Source organism: Dreissena polymorpha, chromosome 2 (genome assembly GCF_020536995.1).
Source record: "Dreissena polymorpha isolate Duluth1 chromosome 2, UMN_Dpol_1.0, whole genome shotgun sequence".
Lineage (NCBI taxonomy): Eukaryota > Metazoa > Mollusca > Bivalvia > Myida > Dreissenidae > Dreissena > Dreissena polymorpha.
This window is the reverse complement of record NC_068356.1, coordinates 6,503,142-6,519,439: the sequence shown is the minus strand read 5'-3', so window position 1 is coordinate 6,519,439 and position 16,298 is coordinate 6,503,142. Positions and strand designations below refer to the sequence as shown.

The 16,298-nt window shown below is 35.6% G+C and overlaps 1 protein-coding gene across 1 annotated transcript in view; it reads left to right on the top strand.

Moving 5' to 3' along the window:
* The window catches only part of LOC127865543 (uncharacterized), a 44,023-nt gene that overhangs the window by 4,097 nt on the left and 23,628 nt on the right, over positions 1-16,298 (top strand). The window contains exons 2-5 of the mRNA XM_052405387.1: positions 7,612-7,841; positions 8,394-8,570; positions 8,935-9,132; positions 14,901-15,114. Of these exons, the coding sequence (XP_052261347.1) occupies positions 7,612-7,841; positions 8,394-8,570; positions 8,935-9,132; positions 14,901-15,114 (819 nt within the window). The remainder of the gene's footprint in view (positions 1-7,611; positions 7,842-8,393; positions 8,571-8,934; positions 9,133-14,900; positions 15,115-16,298) is intronic.

Here is a 16,298-nt window from a genome sequence, read left to right as displayed (position 1 = left end):
ACAGATTCAACATTATACCAAATTGCTGTCTGCTCAAACACGTGTTTATGTTTATAAACACATTAATGTTACCAGAAAATCACTGGCAGATAAACCCAGCCCACTAGTTAATGTAGGTTAACATTTTACCACCGCAAAATCAAGCAAGTGAGATCCGGATTTTAAACATTCAAACAACACATTCAGAAGATAAGCAATTCGTCTTATTTTGACATAAAACTAATTCAAATTTTTCACAAATTTTTGAAACATATTCTTTAAATTCTACTAAAGAAATAATAAATAAATTAGACATATATTTTTTAAATAAATGTGTTACATCACACATGGCCCTCCCCCCCCCCCTCCCCCCATGTCACAAACTGTCACACTTTCTTACTCCCCCTCCCCCCACCTGGAGCATGATATACTTTATAGACTGCCGCTAATGGTTAATGCTTTAGACTTCAGAAAAGTGCTTATTTACTTGTTATATATCCATAAATTTAAAGCATAAAATAATGTTTTTATATGCATTCAAATTCACCTTGAACAGTGCCTAATAAAAGAAATATATTCGGTAGGGGCAACCCCTCCCGCACCCTCCCCGTTTGGGCCCCCCCAGTCAAAATTTCCTGGGTACGGCCCTGTATATTATCTTAAGAATAATGACATACAGTAAACCATGGTTAGCTATAAGGTGATGCCCAATGTTTGTCTTTTTTCATCATGTATTGTGAATTGTTACTACTCTGGAGGCCACATTTTTTTTTAACATTGTACATCTAACTCTTTCTCTTTTTGCAAAGTATTTTGAACTTAAAGAAGTCCCATAAACAGTTGAAATATACATTAAACCATATCACTAATGAATGAAAAAGTACAGCTCATCTAGTACTATAGTTCACACCATGAACAATGCAATTAAGCTTTTAAACAGTTATGGAAAACACTTCATACAAAACCATTGTTTTTTTCTGCTGGGTTAAGGACATGTCAACACTTGGACTTTCACTTCTTACTTTGAGTTTCATAGGACCTCGAGAAATCTGAATGTATCCATTGTCATTGAATTAATGTAGAGGTCCTGTATAGCTGAAAGTCCTTTTGATAACTAATGATTACTAATTTGACTGTCTTCCATGCGTGTGTGCAGCCATTATGAACTGATGAAACAAACAGCTCTTGTTTCTCAACTGTTTTGCAAATTTTAAGACATATCTCTCAAAATAACCGGTATGCTTGTGTGAACCTGTGCCAAAGTAGTTTATATTGTCTTATTTGCATGCAGCCTACTAAAAACGATAAGGCAGTGAACATCCTCTCCCTTAAAATCATTAGGCCAAAAGGTGTCTCATTTGATGTATATTTATAATAAACAAACAAAATAATTTAATTCTCTAAACAATTTGTGAAAATAACAAAATAATAGCTCAAAAGGGACCAGTATCTAGATTTGATATGTTTTTATTTAAAGGGGCCTTTTTACAGATTTTTGCATGTAGTGAAGTTTGTCACTCGGCCATGCGTGCTCATACTATGATTGTTGTATTTTATTCCTTATATAAGCAATCCTTGTAGTGTCACAAAATTTAACAACAAAAAAACTCCAAATTATTCAATCGTTTCGCGTTGCAACGCTTTATAAATTTCAGGTTTTTAATGGTCAAAAGATGCATATAAATTATTAATGGATATTATAGAGCATGGTAAATGTTTACTGTTTCCTCACCTATATCATAAATACAACGAAAATTTGCAAATATGAAATATTTTTTTTTATATATATTTTGTAAATTTACCCAAACGTGTAAAGACCCCTTTAAGTAGCTTTATTTCTGAATCTCAAGACCCAGAGATTTTATATTTGATATGTCCTTTAGGGTTATCTATAAAGATATTATGATTGGGTCAACTTGGGCAAAGACCTATAGATAACAATCTGTGTTATCTATAGGTCTTTGACATGGGCCATGATTTGGTTTGCATGTTTAAGGGGTGTTGCAGCAGTTTATTTAACAGAGGATATATTTATTGCAACACCGATGATGCTATTATCACAACTCAATATTTTTGTTATCAGTATCATCAGAAATGACCGAGTTGGTTCATGATACAATTGTCAGTGGTTCGATCCCAGGCGGGGTTAACTTTTTTTTACTTTTTTTTTCTTTCTTTAATTTTATACTTGTTTTATACTGGAGCTCTTTATAAATAAGAATACGTCTATTTGTTGGATGAACTTTAATGGTCTCTATCAACAATGAACAAGATCTGAGTCAATAGTAGTATAAAACTATGAAAATAGCAATAGTAGTATAAAACCCTCTACTTTAGTCCTGTTGTTTACATTTATCAATTGAAAGCATTTAAACACTTAAACTTCAAATCATGCCGAAATCTGTGAACATGTAAGTTATTAATGATTAAGGTCAAGTTTGATTCTGTATGGTATTATGTTTGTGATTAAATATTGTTTTTTTATTAATGTCTTTTGGTAAGCTGTTGTGATCCCAGTTAAGATTGTAAACAATTTCTAATGTTTATGCATAATTCTGACAATCTATGTACCGGTACTTGGATTTTGTCTTATTGCTGATTTTTTAAAATGAAATTTGACGTCTAGACGGTAGGGATAATTAAAACAAAGAATCTCTGTTAAAAGTGCAGTGACCCCCTTTTTTTGTGTGTGTTTTTTATGATGACAATACGTAGATGAACATATTTGATCAGTTTCGCAGAATTCTATTAAGCAACCGACTCTAGATTACAATACACAATATACACTCCATGATTTAGCAGAATTTTTTAAAATTCCATCTATGTGGTTAAAATAGTAAAAAAAATGATGTTTTTTGGGGAGACATAAACAATTTAAAAACTAAATTTCTAAAAATTTAACTTGTGTACTCCATTTTATTGGTAGTGTGTGGTTTAATTAAATGGTATTTGATGTATCTTAGCTTAAATAATATCTACATGTTGCCAATTTCATAGGTTATTAATTCTTTTTACGCAATTAGAGATTTTTCAGTTTTATTGAAAAAGTACATGTTATATAAATGGTGAATAAAATAAAAACAAGGCCGGTGACCCTATGTTTTTATTTCATTTTTCATATAGTATTTGTATGTATATCTTAAATATTAATTTTTGACAAAATCTATTTGATGGAAAAAAATCAGCAAAACTGCAGCAACACCCCTTAAAGGGACCTTTTCACAGATTTTGGCATATTTTGAAGTTTGTCACTAAATGCTTTATATTGATAAATGTAAACATTGGATCTTGAAAGCTCCAGTAAAAAATCAAGAATAAAATTTAAAAAAGGAAAAAAAGTAGCCGGTACCAGGGCTCGAACCAGTGACCCCCAGAGTCCTGGAGTTAGTCTGAAGTAAAAACGCATTAGCCCTCTTGGCTATTCCGCCTAGTATACACAGTTTAAGTATTTTATACCTTATATAAGCAATCTTCGTAGTTTCGTAAATTTAAACGACAACAACAGAACTCTCCAAATTATTCAATCGTTTCGCATTGCAACGCTTTATAATTTTTAGGTTTTCAAATCATCAAAAGATACATATAATGGCTATATTAGACTATGGTAAATGTTCAGTAATACTGTTTCCTCACAAATATCATAACTAAAACGAAAATATCAGAATCTGAAACAACTTTTATCAATTTTGTCAATTTACCAAACCGTGAAAAGATCCCTTTAAGGTATTGAATTCTAATCTGTTATGTTTTCTACATAGTTTGTTATAAGTATTCTACTGATGTAAAAACATGGTTATGCCTTGGGGATATAATTATGATGTCTTGAAATGACTTTTAAAATCACTGAACTTTTAAGGACCAGATTTTCAATTATTTGGTACCAACAATAGTATTATAAGTGTTCCTCTACAAATATTGCATAATAAGCCACACCTCAAGGGTGCCTATTCCAAATACAAGTACAAGTATATATACTTACGCAGCACAAAAGTTATTTGATAATATTCAATTGCACTGTTCTATCACTCAAGAAGCTTATTTAACAGAAAAAACACAAAACAACAAATGCGTTTTTAAGTTAAGTTTTAAACTGAGATTCACTCTGAGTGCATTTAACCCTTTGCATGCTGGGAAATTTGTCATCTGCTAAAATGTCGTCTGCTGAATTTCTAAAATTAGCATTTTCTTCGATTTTTTTTCAAAGAATACTATCAGAATAGCAAACAGTTTGGATCCTGATGAGACGCCATGTTCTGTGGCGTCTCATCAGGATCCAAACTGTTTGCAAAGGCCTTCAAAATCCGGTTCCAGCGCTCAAAGGGTTAATGTCGTTTGGAAGTGCATTCAACCGCTTGATTTCAATAACTGTTATTGATCTATCAGCCATCTTTGTTTGAATTATTTGGATGTTGAAGTGATTATCAATAGTTGATCTAACACTGTGTCGACCTTCCCCAGATTATTATACCAGGATGTTTCATACCAAATAGATTAAAACTTCTCAGGAGAGCATCTCTTGACACGCTTGTTGACATATAATTGAAATATTGCCCATTTAAAAGGTAACCAATAATTAATATTTGCCAATGATGATCAATGATGTAAGAAAGTAACATGGCATGGCAAAAAACACGTAAAATGATCCACATCACATTGCTTTTAGGAATTCCACAGGCATATTGTTACCGCACTGTCAGTCCATCCACACTGTATGATTTCAACTCTCTTACTCGCATTGTGAGTCCATCCACACTTTTTGATTTCCACTCTCTTATTCGCACTGTCAGTCCATCCACACTGTTTGATTTCCACTCTCCTACTTGCACTGTCAGTTCATCCACACTGTTTGATTTCCACTCTCCTACTTGCACTGTGAGTCCATCCACACTGTTTGATTGCCACTCTCTTACTCGCACTGTCAGTCCATCATCACTGTTTGATTTCCACTCTCTTACTTGAATTGTCAGTCCATCAACACTGTTTGATTTCCACTCTCCTACACGCACTGTCAGTCCATCAACACTGTTTGATTTCCACTCTCCTACTCTCACTGTCTCTCCATCCACACCGTTTGATTTCCACTTTCTTACTTGAATTGTCAGTTCATCCACACTGTTTGATTTCCACTTTCTTACTTGAATTGTCAGTCCATCCACACTGTTTGATTTCCACTTTCTTACTGGCACTGTCAGTCCATCCACACTGTTTGATTTCCACTTTCTTACTGGCACTGTCAGTCCATCCACACTGTTTGATTTCCACTCTCTTATATGCACTGTCAGTCCATCAACACTGTTTGATTTCCACTCTCCTACACGCACTGTCAGTCCAACCACATATATTGCAAATGTAAACCATCGTAAGACAATGTGTCCTATGTAACACTATGTGTCCTATGTAACACTATGTGTCCTATGTAACACTATGAGTCCTATGTAACACTATGTGTCCTATGTAACACTATGTGTCCTATGTAACACTAATCTTCCTACATCAAAGGTCAAGTGCACGATTACAGGCCAAAGATCAAATGAGTTTTGTTCTGATAAAACTGGGCTTAATGCATGTGCGTAAAGTGTCCTCCAAGAGTCTGCAGTCTGCACAGGCTAATCAGGGACGACACTTTCCCCTTTTATGGTATTTTTAGTTTCAAGGCAGTCCCTCCTTACCGAAAATCAAGTTTAGGCGGAACGTGTCGTCCCTGAGTAGCCTGTGCTGACTGCACAGGCTAATCTGGGTTGACACTTTACGCACACGCATTTAACCCAGTTTTCTCCGAACAAGGTTCAAATATTGCCATAAATGAGCGTGTTAGAACTGTAACTGTGTCATACTTAATGTAATTTTAAATAAATGACCACCATTAGGTGCAGGAGTGGCGCATGCCTCAAAGATCAAGGTCAAAGTCTAATACAGATTAAACACAGCTTTTTGTGTTTTTTTAAATTGGAGTTTTGAGACAAACCTGGAATGTTGGAGCATCCATGCCCTGTAGACACATGTCTTGATTTACTAGGTTTTATTTGTGCACAGGTTTTTAAAAGTTGTTTGATGCTCTTTTTCCCTCTCATTATACCTTTATCAATATAACTTCTAGAATACATTCATAAAGCACATATTGTTATATTTCATTTATACTTGTTATGGTCTGTGGCAGGTTAACTTGTAGAAGCTCTGCCTTTTAGAGATCACATCTACTCTCATAAACTTTCAATATGATTAGTAATATATTTTATAGTTCCTGCTATTTATGAGGCGTGGAACTGCAGATAAAAGGGTTGATAGTTAGCTAGACTCTTCACTCTGATCTGTATTAAGCAAAATTAAAACCCATGTCTTACCTTTCAATACATATATTTGCATACTTAAATCTCTAGGTAATTCAAAATATGTTCATATAGCTAATGTGGAACAAAATTAATAATGAAGACATTTCAAAACACTTCACAATTACAAAAAAAATATTCAACATTTTATTCTTTGAAAGAAGCTGAAATCAAATAAATTTACTCAGGTATTTAGATGAAATTTTAGATTATACATATATTTTCAATAAATTTTCACCACATAAATTTTGTTAAAGAAAAATATGATGCAAAGAGCAATCATGTGTTCTAATAATGACTTTTTAATCACAAATACGTAATAATTATGCTAACCATGTAGCTGTGCTGTGACTAACCATTTAGCAAAATTTTGCCCCTCTTTTAACAATATTCAGGTTAAGGTTTGGATGAAAGAAAATTACTGAGCATAAGTTTGCATCCAATAGAACACATCTGTATTTACTACATTTATTAAAATGAAACTTCATCATGTTCACTCATGTGTTTGGACACGTCATAAAAAGTCACTGACCAAGACCCATAACTATGACCTCTAACTTTGCAGAATTTAGTTCCTTTGTTTGTTCTTCCAAATTGATTCCAAATGCTACTTTAAATCTTTATGTCTACAAAAAGATTAATTCAGGTGGGATTGCATTTTGGGCCAGTTGCCTCAAGGTCACCACTACTTAAATCCGAATAAAATGCATTCACAAAATAATTGGTTTTGCACTGAAATTTAATGTGCTAGGTCTGTTTAAAGAAGGCTTTGCTTGTGATTTCAAAGTTTATGTGATTAAACATTATTTATTAAGAAAACGTAAAACATAAAGAATCAAGTTTCATGGCATTCAGTCACCTTTATTGTTGTAATTGATACATATTAGATTTTTATTTGCATAAACCTCTGTTAAGACTACAAAATAGTCACCTTCAAATGATTATGTCTTCGTAGTCATTACATCGGATGAAAGTTGTTTAGGGTACTTAATGTAGAGTCCTTACTGCTGATTTTGTAGTCCAGAAAACAAGTTAACTATTACTTGTTATAATGCCCCAAATAATGCAATCACAATAAGTAACTTAATATTAGCCTAGCACTAACAAATTGTGCTGCACGTTTTGGTACAAACTGTGTACATATTTCCCATGGTTTTGGAGACAACAAATATTGTTAATATATCTGTAACTGCAAAAATGGATTCGAGAGAGTTTCAAATAAGCACTAGGCTTTTGATGCAATCTAGCTAAAATAAATAAGTTTAAACCTACATCATAAATATTTTGTATTTGTTCTGTTTTTCAGTTTGGCGATGACTCCAAACGAAAACAAGACTACAGGGAACTTGTGGAAAAACTCCGTTGTGAGGAAAATGAACTCAGCCATATGTATGAAGAGCAGGAGATATGTTTGCAAGACCTCAATGAGAACACAAAGCTTCTTGAGGCTCTGGAGATGACCGTCGCTGTCTATACAGAGCAGGTTGAGCGACATCGTGAGTTCCATGGGGATGTAGCAGCAGGCGAACTTAACAAGTAAGGCTTTGCGGAATAATCTGTCAGTGGGTTTAATAGCACACCTAAATTTGGCTTAATTCCAATACTGAATTAATTAATACATTAACAGATAATAGAAGATGACAAATTTACTCCGAATCACGATCATTCAATTTGAATGATCAAAATAAAGACTTAGAATCTAAATACACAGTCAATTAAATTTCCGATCTCAATAGTGGACATGCTTTTGAAATGGATCTTCTGATTAAAACACTTGTGTTACAGAACCATTTCCAAAGCACATGTACACTTTGAGGATTGGCAATGCTCAACTTTACTGCAATTTCATCAACAATCTTGGTCATTTTAAGCTATTTCTCTGCAATACATAAATGCAACCAATACATTATTGATTTATCAGAGTCTACAACAATGCCTCTACAGTCCACTACAACTTCTCTGTTGTGTTGATATTTCAGTACTGCAACAACTTTTCGCTCTGCTGATATTTTAGAGTAAACAACAATTTCTCTGCTGTGAAGATAATTCTCAGTCCACAACAACTTTTTTGCTCTGCTGATATTTCAGAGTCCACCACAATTTCTCTGCTCTGTTGGAGAGACGCCGAGAGATTGGTGAATACAAAGAGCAAGTGGACCAAGTTCTCAAGCAGATTGTACAGGAGAACCGGATTATAACTGCAAATATCAAGGATAAAAAGGAGAGCGTTGTAAAGCTTTCAAAGGACAAATTGCGCAAACAAAGGTTTTAAAGCTAGTTGCATATATAATATAAGGCGTGTCCATGTGCCTGGGATGGATAGATTTAGATTGTTGACGATATGGGAATATTGATAATATTTTCTCACTGTTAAGGTGGAATTATGTTATTTTCAAATATATATTATATTGTAGGTCAAGCCATAAGAAATCTGTTTAAAATACGTTCATAAGTCTATGTTACTCCTCTCAACAATATTGAGCTTTTATTCTTAGTCTCTATGTATAACACATATAGCATCAACTATTGCCCCATATAAATTATCCTTTTACCTGATACTTGTCCTATAAAGTCATATTAAGTATATGAATAGACTTTCACCAATATCAAACATGTTTTCTTCTGCAAGATATCTGGTTGAGACTGGGTTGTTGCCTCATTCCGTGGAGGAGACATGGTACGTTGAATGTACCAGGGACGAGGCAGAGAAACTTCTGATGCATTCAGACCCCATGGATCCTCACTACAGGCAATTTTCCGACACTGGAACATTCCTTGTCAGGAAAGGGGAGAAAAATGGCACAGATTGTTATGCAATTTCAATTGTGTAAGTATGCATGCACATGCAAGTACTTATAATGGCATTACGGTGAGATTGTTTAAGTTTATAAAGCATTTAGTGCTATGTGCATAAAGTATTGGCCATATTAGCTCACCTACGAATAACAAGCTAATGGTAAGCTGTTGAGATTAAAATTTATCATGAGAAAAGTTGAGTGTTTTTTTGCTAGTACTGGCTGGTGCTTGTTTTGCCTTTTGATGCCATTATTGAGCAGGATTGGTTTTGCCTTTAGCGGTGGGGGCAGTTTTTATCAGATTCTGGTTGTGTCTTTTGCCCCAGTTTTGACTGGAACAGGTTTAGCTGTATAGGGCCTCTATTCACTGGAACTGATTTTGCTGTTTGGGGACAGTATTGAATGGAGCTGGTTTTGTTGTTTGGCCCGGCCAGTATTTACTTGAACTGGTTTTGCTGTTTTTGATCAGTATTGACTGGAACTGATTTAATGTTTGTGGTCAGTATTGACTGGAACTGGTTTTGTTGTTTGGGGCTAGTATTAACTGGAACTGGATTTGCCATATGGGGCCAGTATTGACTGGAACTGGTTTTGCTGTTTTTGACCAGTTTTGACTGGAACTGATTTTGTTGTTTGGGGCCAGTATTGACTGGAACTGCTTTTGGTGTTTGTGACCAGTATTGACTGGATTTGGTTTTGATATTTTTGGCAATTATTTACTGGGACTGTTTTTGCTATTTTTACCATTGTTGACTGGAACTGGTTTTGCTGTTTGGGGCCAGTATTGATTGGAACTGGTTTTGTTGTTTGGGACTAGTATTATATGGAATGGGTTTTGCTGTTTGGTGCCAGTATTGGCTATGACTGTTTTTTCTGTTTGGGGCCAGTATTGACTGGAACTTGTTTTGAATAAGGGACCTGGAATTGACTGGAACATGTTTTGCTGTTTGAGGCCAGTATTGATTGGAACTTTTTAGCTCACCTGAGCATAACATGATCGCTTTTGTGATCGCTTTTTGGCCATCGTCCATTGTGCGTTGTGCAGCGTCAACATTTGCCTTGTTAACTCTCTAGAGGCCACATTTATTGTCCAATCTACATGAAATTCTGTCAGAAGATTGGTTTCAATGATATCTTGGATGAGTTCGAAAATGGTTACGTTTGCTTGAAAAACATGGCTGCCAAGGGGCGTTTTTTTTTCCTAATATGGCAATATATGGCTATAGTAAAATATAGTAACACTCTAGAGGCCACATTTATTGTCTGATCTTCGTAAAACTTGGTCAGAAGATTCATCCCAATAATATCTTGGATGAGTTCGAAAATGATGCAGGTTGGTTGAAAAACATGGCCGCCAGGGGGCGGGGCATTTTTCCTTATATGGCTATAGTAAAACCTTGTTAACACTCTAGAGGCCACATTTATTGTCCAATCTTGATGAAATATGGTCAGAAGATTTGTCTTAGTGATATCTTGGATGAGTTCGAAAATGGTTACGTTTGCTTGAAAAACATGGCCGCCAAGGGGCGGGGCATTTTTCCGTATATGGCTATATAAGGCTATAGTAAAATCTTGTTAACACTCTAGAGGCCACATTTATAGTCCGATCTTCATGAAACTTGGTCAAAAGATTCATCCTAATAATATCTTGGACGACTTCAAAAATGATGCGGGTTGGTTGAAAAACATGGCCACCACGGGGGCGAGGCTATTTTCCTTATATGGCTATAGTAAAACCTTGTTAACACTGTAGAGGTCACATTTATTTTCCGATCATCATGAAACTTGGTCAGAAGATTTGTCCCAATGATATCTTGGATGAGTTTGAAAATGGTTTTGGTTGCTTTAAAAACATGGCCACAAGGGGCGGGGTATTTTACCTAATATGGCTATATATGACTTTAGTAAAACCTTGTTAACACTCTAGAGGCCACATTTAGTGTCCAATCTTCATGAAATTTGATCAGAAGATTGGTCTCAATGATATCTTGGATAAGTTCGAAAATAATTATGTTTGCTTTAAAAAAATGGCTTCCAAGGGGCGGGGCATTTTTCCTTATATGGCTATAGTAAAACACTCTAGAGGCCACATTTACTGTCTGATCTTCATGAAACTTGGTCAGAAGATTCATCCCGATAATATTTTGGACGAGTAAAAAAATAATGCCGGTTGGTTGAAAAACATGGCTGCCAGGGGACGTGGCATTTTTCCTTATATTACTATAGTAAAGCTTTGTTAACACTCTAGAGGCCACATTTATTTTTTGATCTTCGTGAAACTTGGTCAGAAGATTTGTCCCAATAATATCTTGTTATCTCAGGTGAGCGACTTTGGGCCTTTCAGGCCCTCTTGTTTTAGCTCACCTGATTGCTCAGGTAAGCTTTTGTGACCGGCTTTTGTCCGTCGTCTGTCCGTCCTTCCGTCCGTCCATCCACATTTGTTCGTAAACACTCTAGAGGCCACATTTTTTGTCCGATCTTCATGAAACTTGGTAAGAAGCTTTGTCCTAATGAAATCTCGGTCGAGGTCAAAAACCAGACCACTTGGTCAAAAAAAGACAAACCTTGTAAAATACTGTAGAAGTCACATTTCATGCCTTATCTTCATGTAACTTTGTCAACATGTTTGTCTTAATTATATCTTGGTTGAAATCAAAAATGGTTCCGGTCCGTTGAAAAACATGGCCGCCAGTCCGCGGGGCAGTTTTCCTTATTTTGCTTTTGAGAAACCTTCATTTATTTTTCGATCTTCGTGAAACTTGGTCAGAAGATTTGTCCCAATAATATCTTGTTATCTCAGGTGAGCGACTTTGGGCCTTTCAGGCCCTCTTGTTTTAGCTCACCTGATTGCTCAGGTGAGCTTTTGTGACCGGCTTTTGGCCGTCCTTCCGTCCGTCCTTCCGTCCGTCCGTCCTTCCGTCCGTCCTTCCGTCCGTCCATCCACATTTGTTCGTAAACACTCTAGAGGCCACATTTTTTGTCCGATCTTCATGAAACTTGGTAAGAAGCTTTGTCCCAATGAAATCTCGGTCGAGGTCAAAAACTAGATCACTTGGTCAAAAAAAGACAAACCTTGTAAAATACTGTAGAAGTCACATTTCATGCCTTATCTTCATGTAACTTTGTCAACATGTTTGTCTTAATTATATCTTGGTTGAGTTCAAAAATGGTTCCGATCCGTTGAAAAACATGGCCGCCAGTCCGCGGGGCAGTTTTCCTTATTTTGCTATTGAGAAACCTTGTAAACACTCTAGAAGCCACATTTCTTGTCTGATCTTCATGAAACTTGGTCAGTTGCTTTGTCCCAATGATAACTCGGTCTAGTTGAAACTGGGTAATGCTGGGTCAAAAACTAGGTCACTAGGTCAAAAAAAAAGAAAACCTTGTAAACACTGTTGAAGTCACATTTAATGCCCAATCTTCATGTAACTTTGTCAAAATGTTTGTCTGAATGATATCTTGGTTGAGTTCAAAAGTGGTTCAGGTCCGTTGAAAACATGGCCGCCAGTAGACGGGGCAGTTTTCCTTATTTGGCTATTGAGAAACCTTGTAAACACTCTAGAGGCCACATTTCTTGTCCGATCTTCATGAACCTTGGTCAGAATCTTTGTCCCAATGAAATCTAAGTCGAGTTCGAAACTGGGTCATGTCGGGTCAAAAAGTAGGTCACTTGGTTAAAAAAAAGAAAAACATTGTAAACTCTGTAGAAGTCACATTTCATGCCCAATCTTCATTGGTCAGAAGCTTTATCCCAATGATATCTCGATCGAGTTGGAAACTGGGTCATGCCGGGTCAACAACTAGGTCAGTAGGTCAAAAAAAAGAAAAACATTGTAAACATTGTTTAAGTCACATTTCATGCCCAATCTTCATGTAACTTTGTCAAAATGTTTGTCTTAATGATATCTTGGTTGAGTTCAAAAGTGGTTCCGGTCCGTTGTAAAACATGGCCGCCAGTGGGCGGGGCAGTTTTCCTTATTTGGCTATTGAGAAACCTTGTAAACACTCTAGAGACCACATTTCTTGTCCGATCTTCATGAAACTTAGTCAGAAGCTGTGTCTTAATGAAATCTCAGTCGAGTTCGAAACTTGGTCATGCCAGGTCAAAAACTAGGTCACTAGGTCAAAACACGAAAAACCTTGTAAACACTGTATTAGTCACATTTTATGCCCAATCTTCATGTTACTTTGTCAAAAAGGTTGTCTTAATGATATCTTGGTTGAGTTCAAAAGTGGTTCCGGTCCATTGAAAAACATGGCCGCCAGTAGGCGGGCAGTTTTTCTTATTTGGCTATTGGGAAACCTTGTAAACACTCTAGAGGCCACATTTCTTGTCCGATCTTCATGAAACTTGGTCAGAAGCTTTGTCCCATTGAAATCTCGGTCGAGTTTGAATCTGGGTCATGCTGGGTAAAAAACTAGCTCACTTGGTTAAAAAAAGAAAAACAATGTAAATACTGTTGAAGTCACATTTCATGCTCAATCTTCATGTAACTTTGTCAAAATTATTTGTCTTAATGATATCTTAGTTGAGTTCAAAAGTGGTTGGGGTCCGTTGAAAAACAAGGCCACCAGTGGGCGGGGCAGTTTTCCTTATTTGGCTTTTGAGAAACCTTGTAAACACTCTAGAGGCCACATTTCTTGTCAGATCTTCATGAAACTTAGTCAGAAGATTTGTCCCAATGATACCTCGATCGAGTTCGAAACTGGTTCATGCTTGGTCGAAAACTAGGTCACTAGGTTAAAAAAAGAAAAGCCTTGTTAACACTGTAGAAGTCACAGTTCATGCCGAATCTGCATGTAACTTTGTCAAAATGTTTGTCTTAATGATATCTTGGTTGAGTTCAAAAGTGGTTCCGGTCCGTTGAAAAACATGATTGCCAGTGGGCGGGGCAGTTTTCCTTATTCGGCTATAGATAAACCTTGTACACACTCTAGAGGGCACATTTCTTGTCCAATCTTCATGAAACTTGGTCAGAAGATTTGTCCCAATGATACATTGTAAACACACTCGAGGTCATAGTTTTGGTCCAATAATGATGATACTTAACCAGGATGTTTTTCTTGATGATATCTATGCAAAGTTTGACATTGGGTAATGTGGGGTCAAAATCTTGGTCAGGAGGTCCAAATCTTACAAAAACCTTGTTAACACATGTAGAATTAGCATTACTTGCAAATGTTTGCATGCAAAAAATCCATGCAAATAGACAGTACTCAATCAGAATTAATCATATGCTCACACTGTAAAAGTAAACAGAAGAGAACCAATCTAATATGCTCCCGAGTACTGAATTTTCAACTAAGCAATAAACAAGACCCTGTAAAAAAGGTGAGCGAACTAGGGCCATCTTGGCCCTCTTGTTTGCTGTTTGGGACCAGCATGAGCTGGAACTGGTTTTGCTGTTTTGGACAAGTATCGACTGAAACTGGTTTTGCTGTTTGGGGCCAGTATTGACTGGAACTGGTTATTATTTTTTGAGGCCAATATTGACAGGGACTGAATTTTCTTTTTGTTGCCAGTGCTGACTGGAACTGGTTTTGCTGTATAGGACAAGTATATATTGACTGACATTTGTTTTTCTCAAACAACTCAATCTACATTCATATTATATGATGTTGTTTTCTTTCAATTGTGGACCATACTTGGATCATACGAGAAAACTTACACACAGTTGCCGTTTTATGCTGATATAAAAACAAAGCAAGTCCAAGAGATTGTCTTTCTTTTTTCTTCTCAAATAGTATTTTTTCATTATTGTCTTTCTTTTTCTTCTCAAATAGTATTTTTTTATTTCAGTTTTGATGGGAAAATATCGCACCTTAAGATTTTCTACGATGAGATACATGGGTATGGGCTATCTGCGCAGACTTTATCACACCCATCGCTTATAGATCTGGTCCTATATTACGAACAGACGTCTTTAGAGACATTATACAAAAAAGTGAAATCCCGTTTAGTGTACCCTTATAAAAGCATGGAAAGCTTTAAATACTATGACGCTGAACCAATATATAATTGAAGGGTACTTTTATTGACAAGTGTATAAATTCTTGACTTGATCAGATGGGCATGGTTTGGTATCCAAATCATGTTGATGTACGTTTTAATGTTTTGTTAAACGTTAGATTTTCACAAACTTTGTTTTTCATTATGCTCTTTACAAAACAAATTGTGCATTATAAGAATGCACCAGTGTGTGTAACAGTTTGAACTGAGTAACCTAGGGTAATAAGTGTGTTCAGCATATTCACAACATGTTAGCAACAGCCATGTAATTTATGAAAGAAAATTAAATTAAGTTATTATAAGTGTTGGTCTATGCCGTTTATAAAAAATAGCCACATAATGTTTATGTATATGTGTATTATGACTTCATGTTGTGGCTGCATGGTATAGTTACCTTTCTATTAATTTTAACATGCCTTTCCCACGGGCCATTGCTTAAATGATTGTCATCTACGTTTACACATTCAGTGAAATAGTCCCACACAAGTAATTTGCATGTCACAAACCATTCAAACTGACATGCGCTATAAAAACTCACCAAATCTATTTGTTTGTAAATTGGTGTTATTTTATGTATACAGTAGTTTATTAGAATTAATAATAATGTACAAAATAACAATAAATGAGATGAGTATAACAGCCATAGTAGATTTTTGAATGTCAACAGATTATTTCTGACCTGCTGTTACGTATATAATTAATCATTTTTACATAAAGCTTAGTTTGGATATACGAAATTGTTAATTATCTATGTCACAGAATTTGATGTGAATTATATTACAGAAAATTTGATTTGTTATTTAAACTGAAAATCGAAAGTATTCAATACCTAATATTTCATAATTGTTACATTTTAAACTGAAAATGTCGGTCCAAATATTTTAAATATGAAATTTAAGCGAACACTTTACAAAATTAATTGAGACGATTGTAAAATGTTATTCACTTGCAGACTGATGCAGTTGAAATTTAAAACGTTTACACAAAGGCTCTTAATATATAAACACGTGGAGGACCCTTCTTCCAAAAATAGTCTTCTCAGCTGCATATATTCTTTGCGTCGCACTGAATAGTAAAATCCGTGAATTGCAGTGGATTATTTTGACGTATCCCAACCAATACACACTTCTATCTCAAATTTATGGGCTTAATTACTTGTTCAGATGTAATAAATTAATAACATCGCCA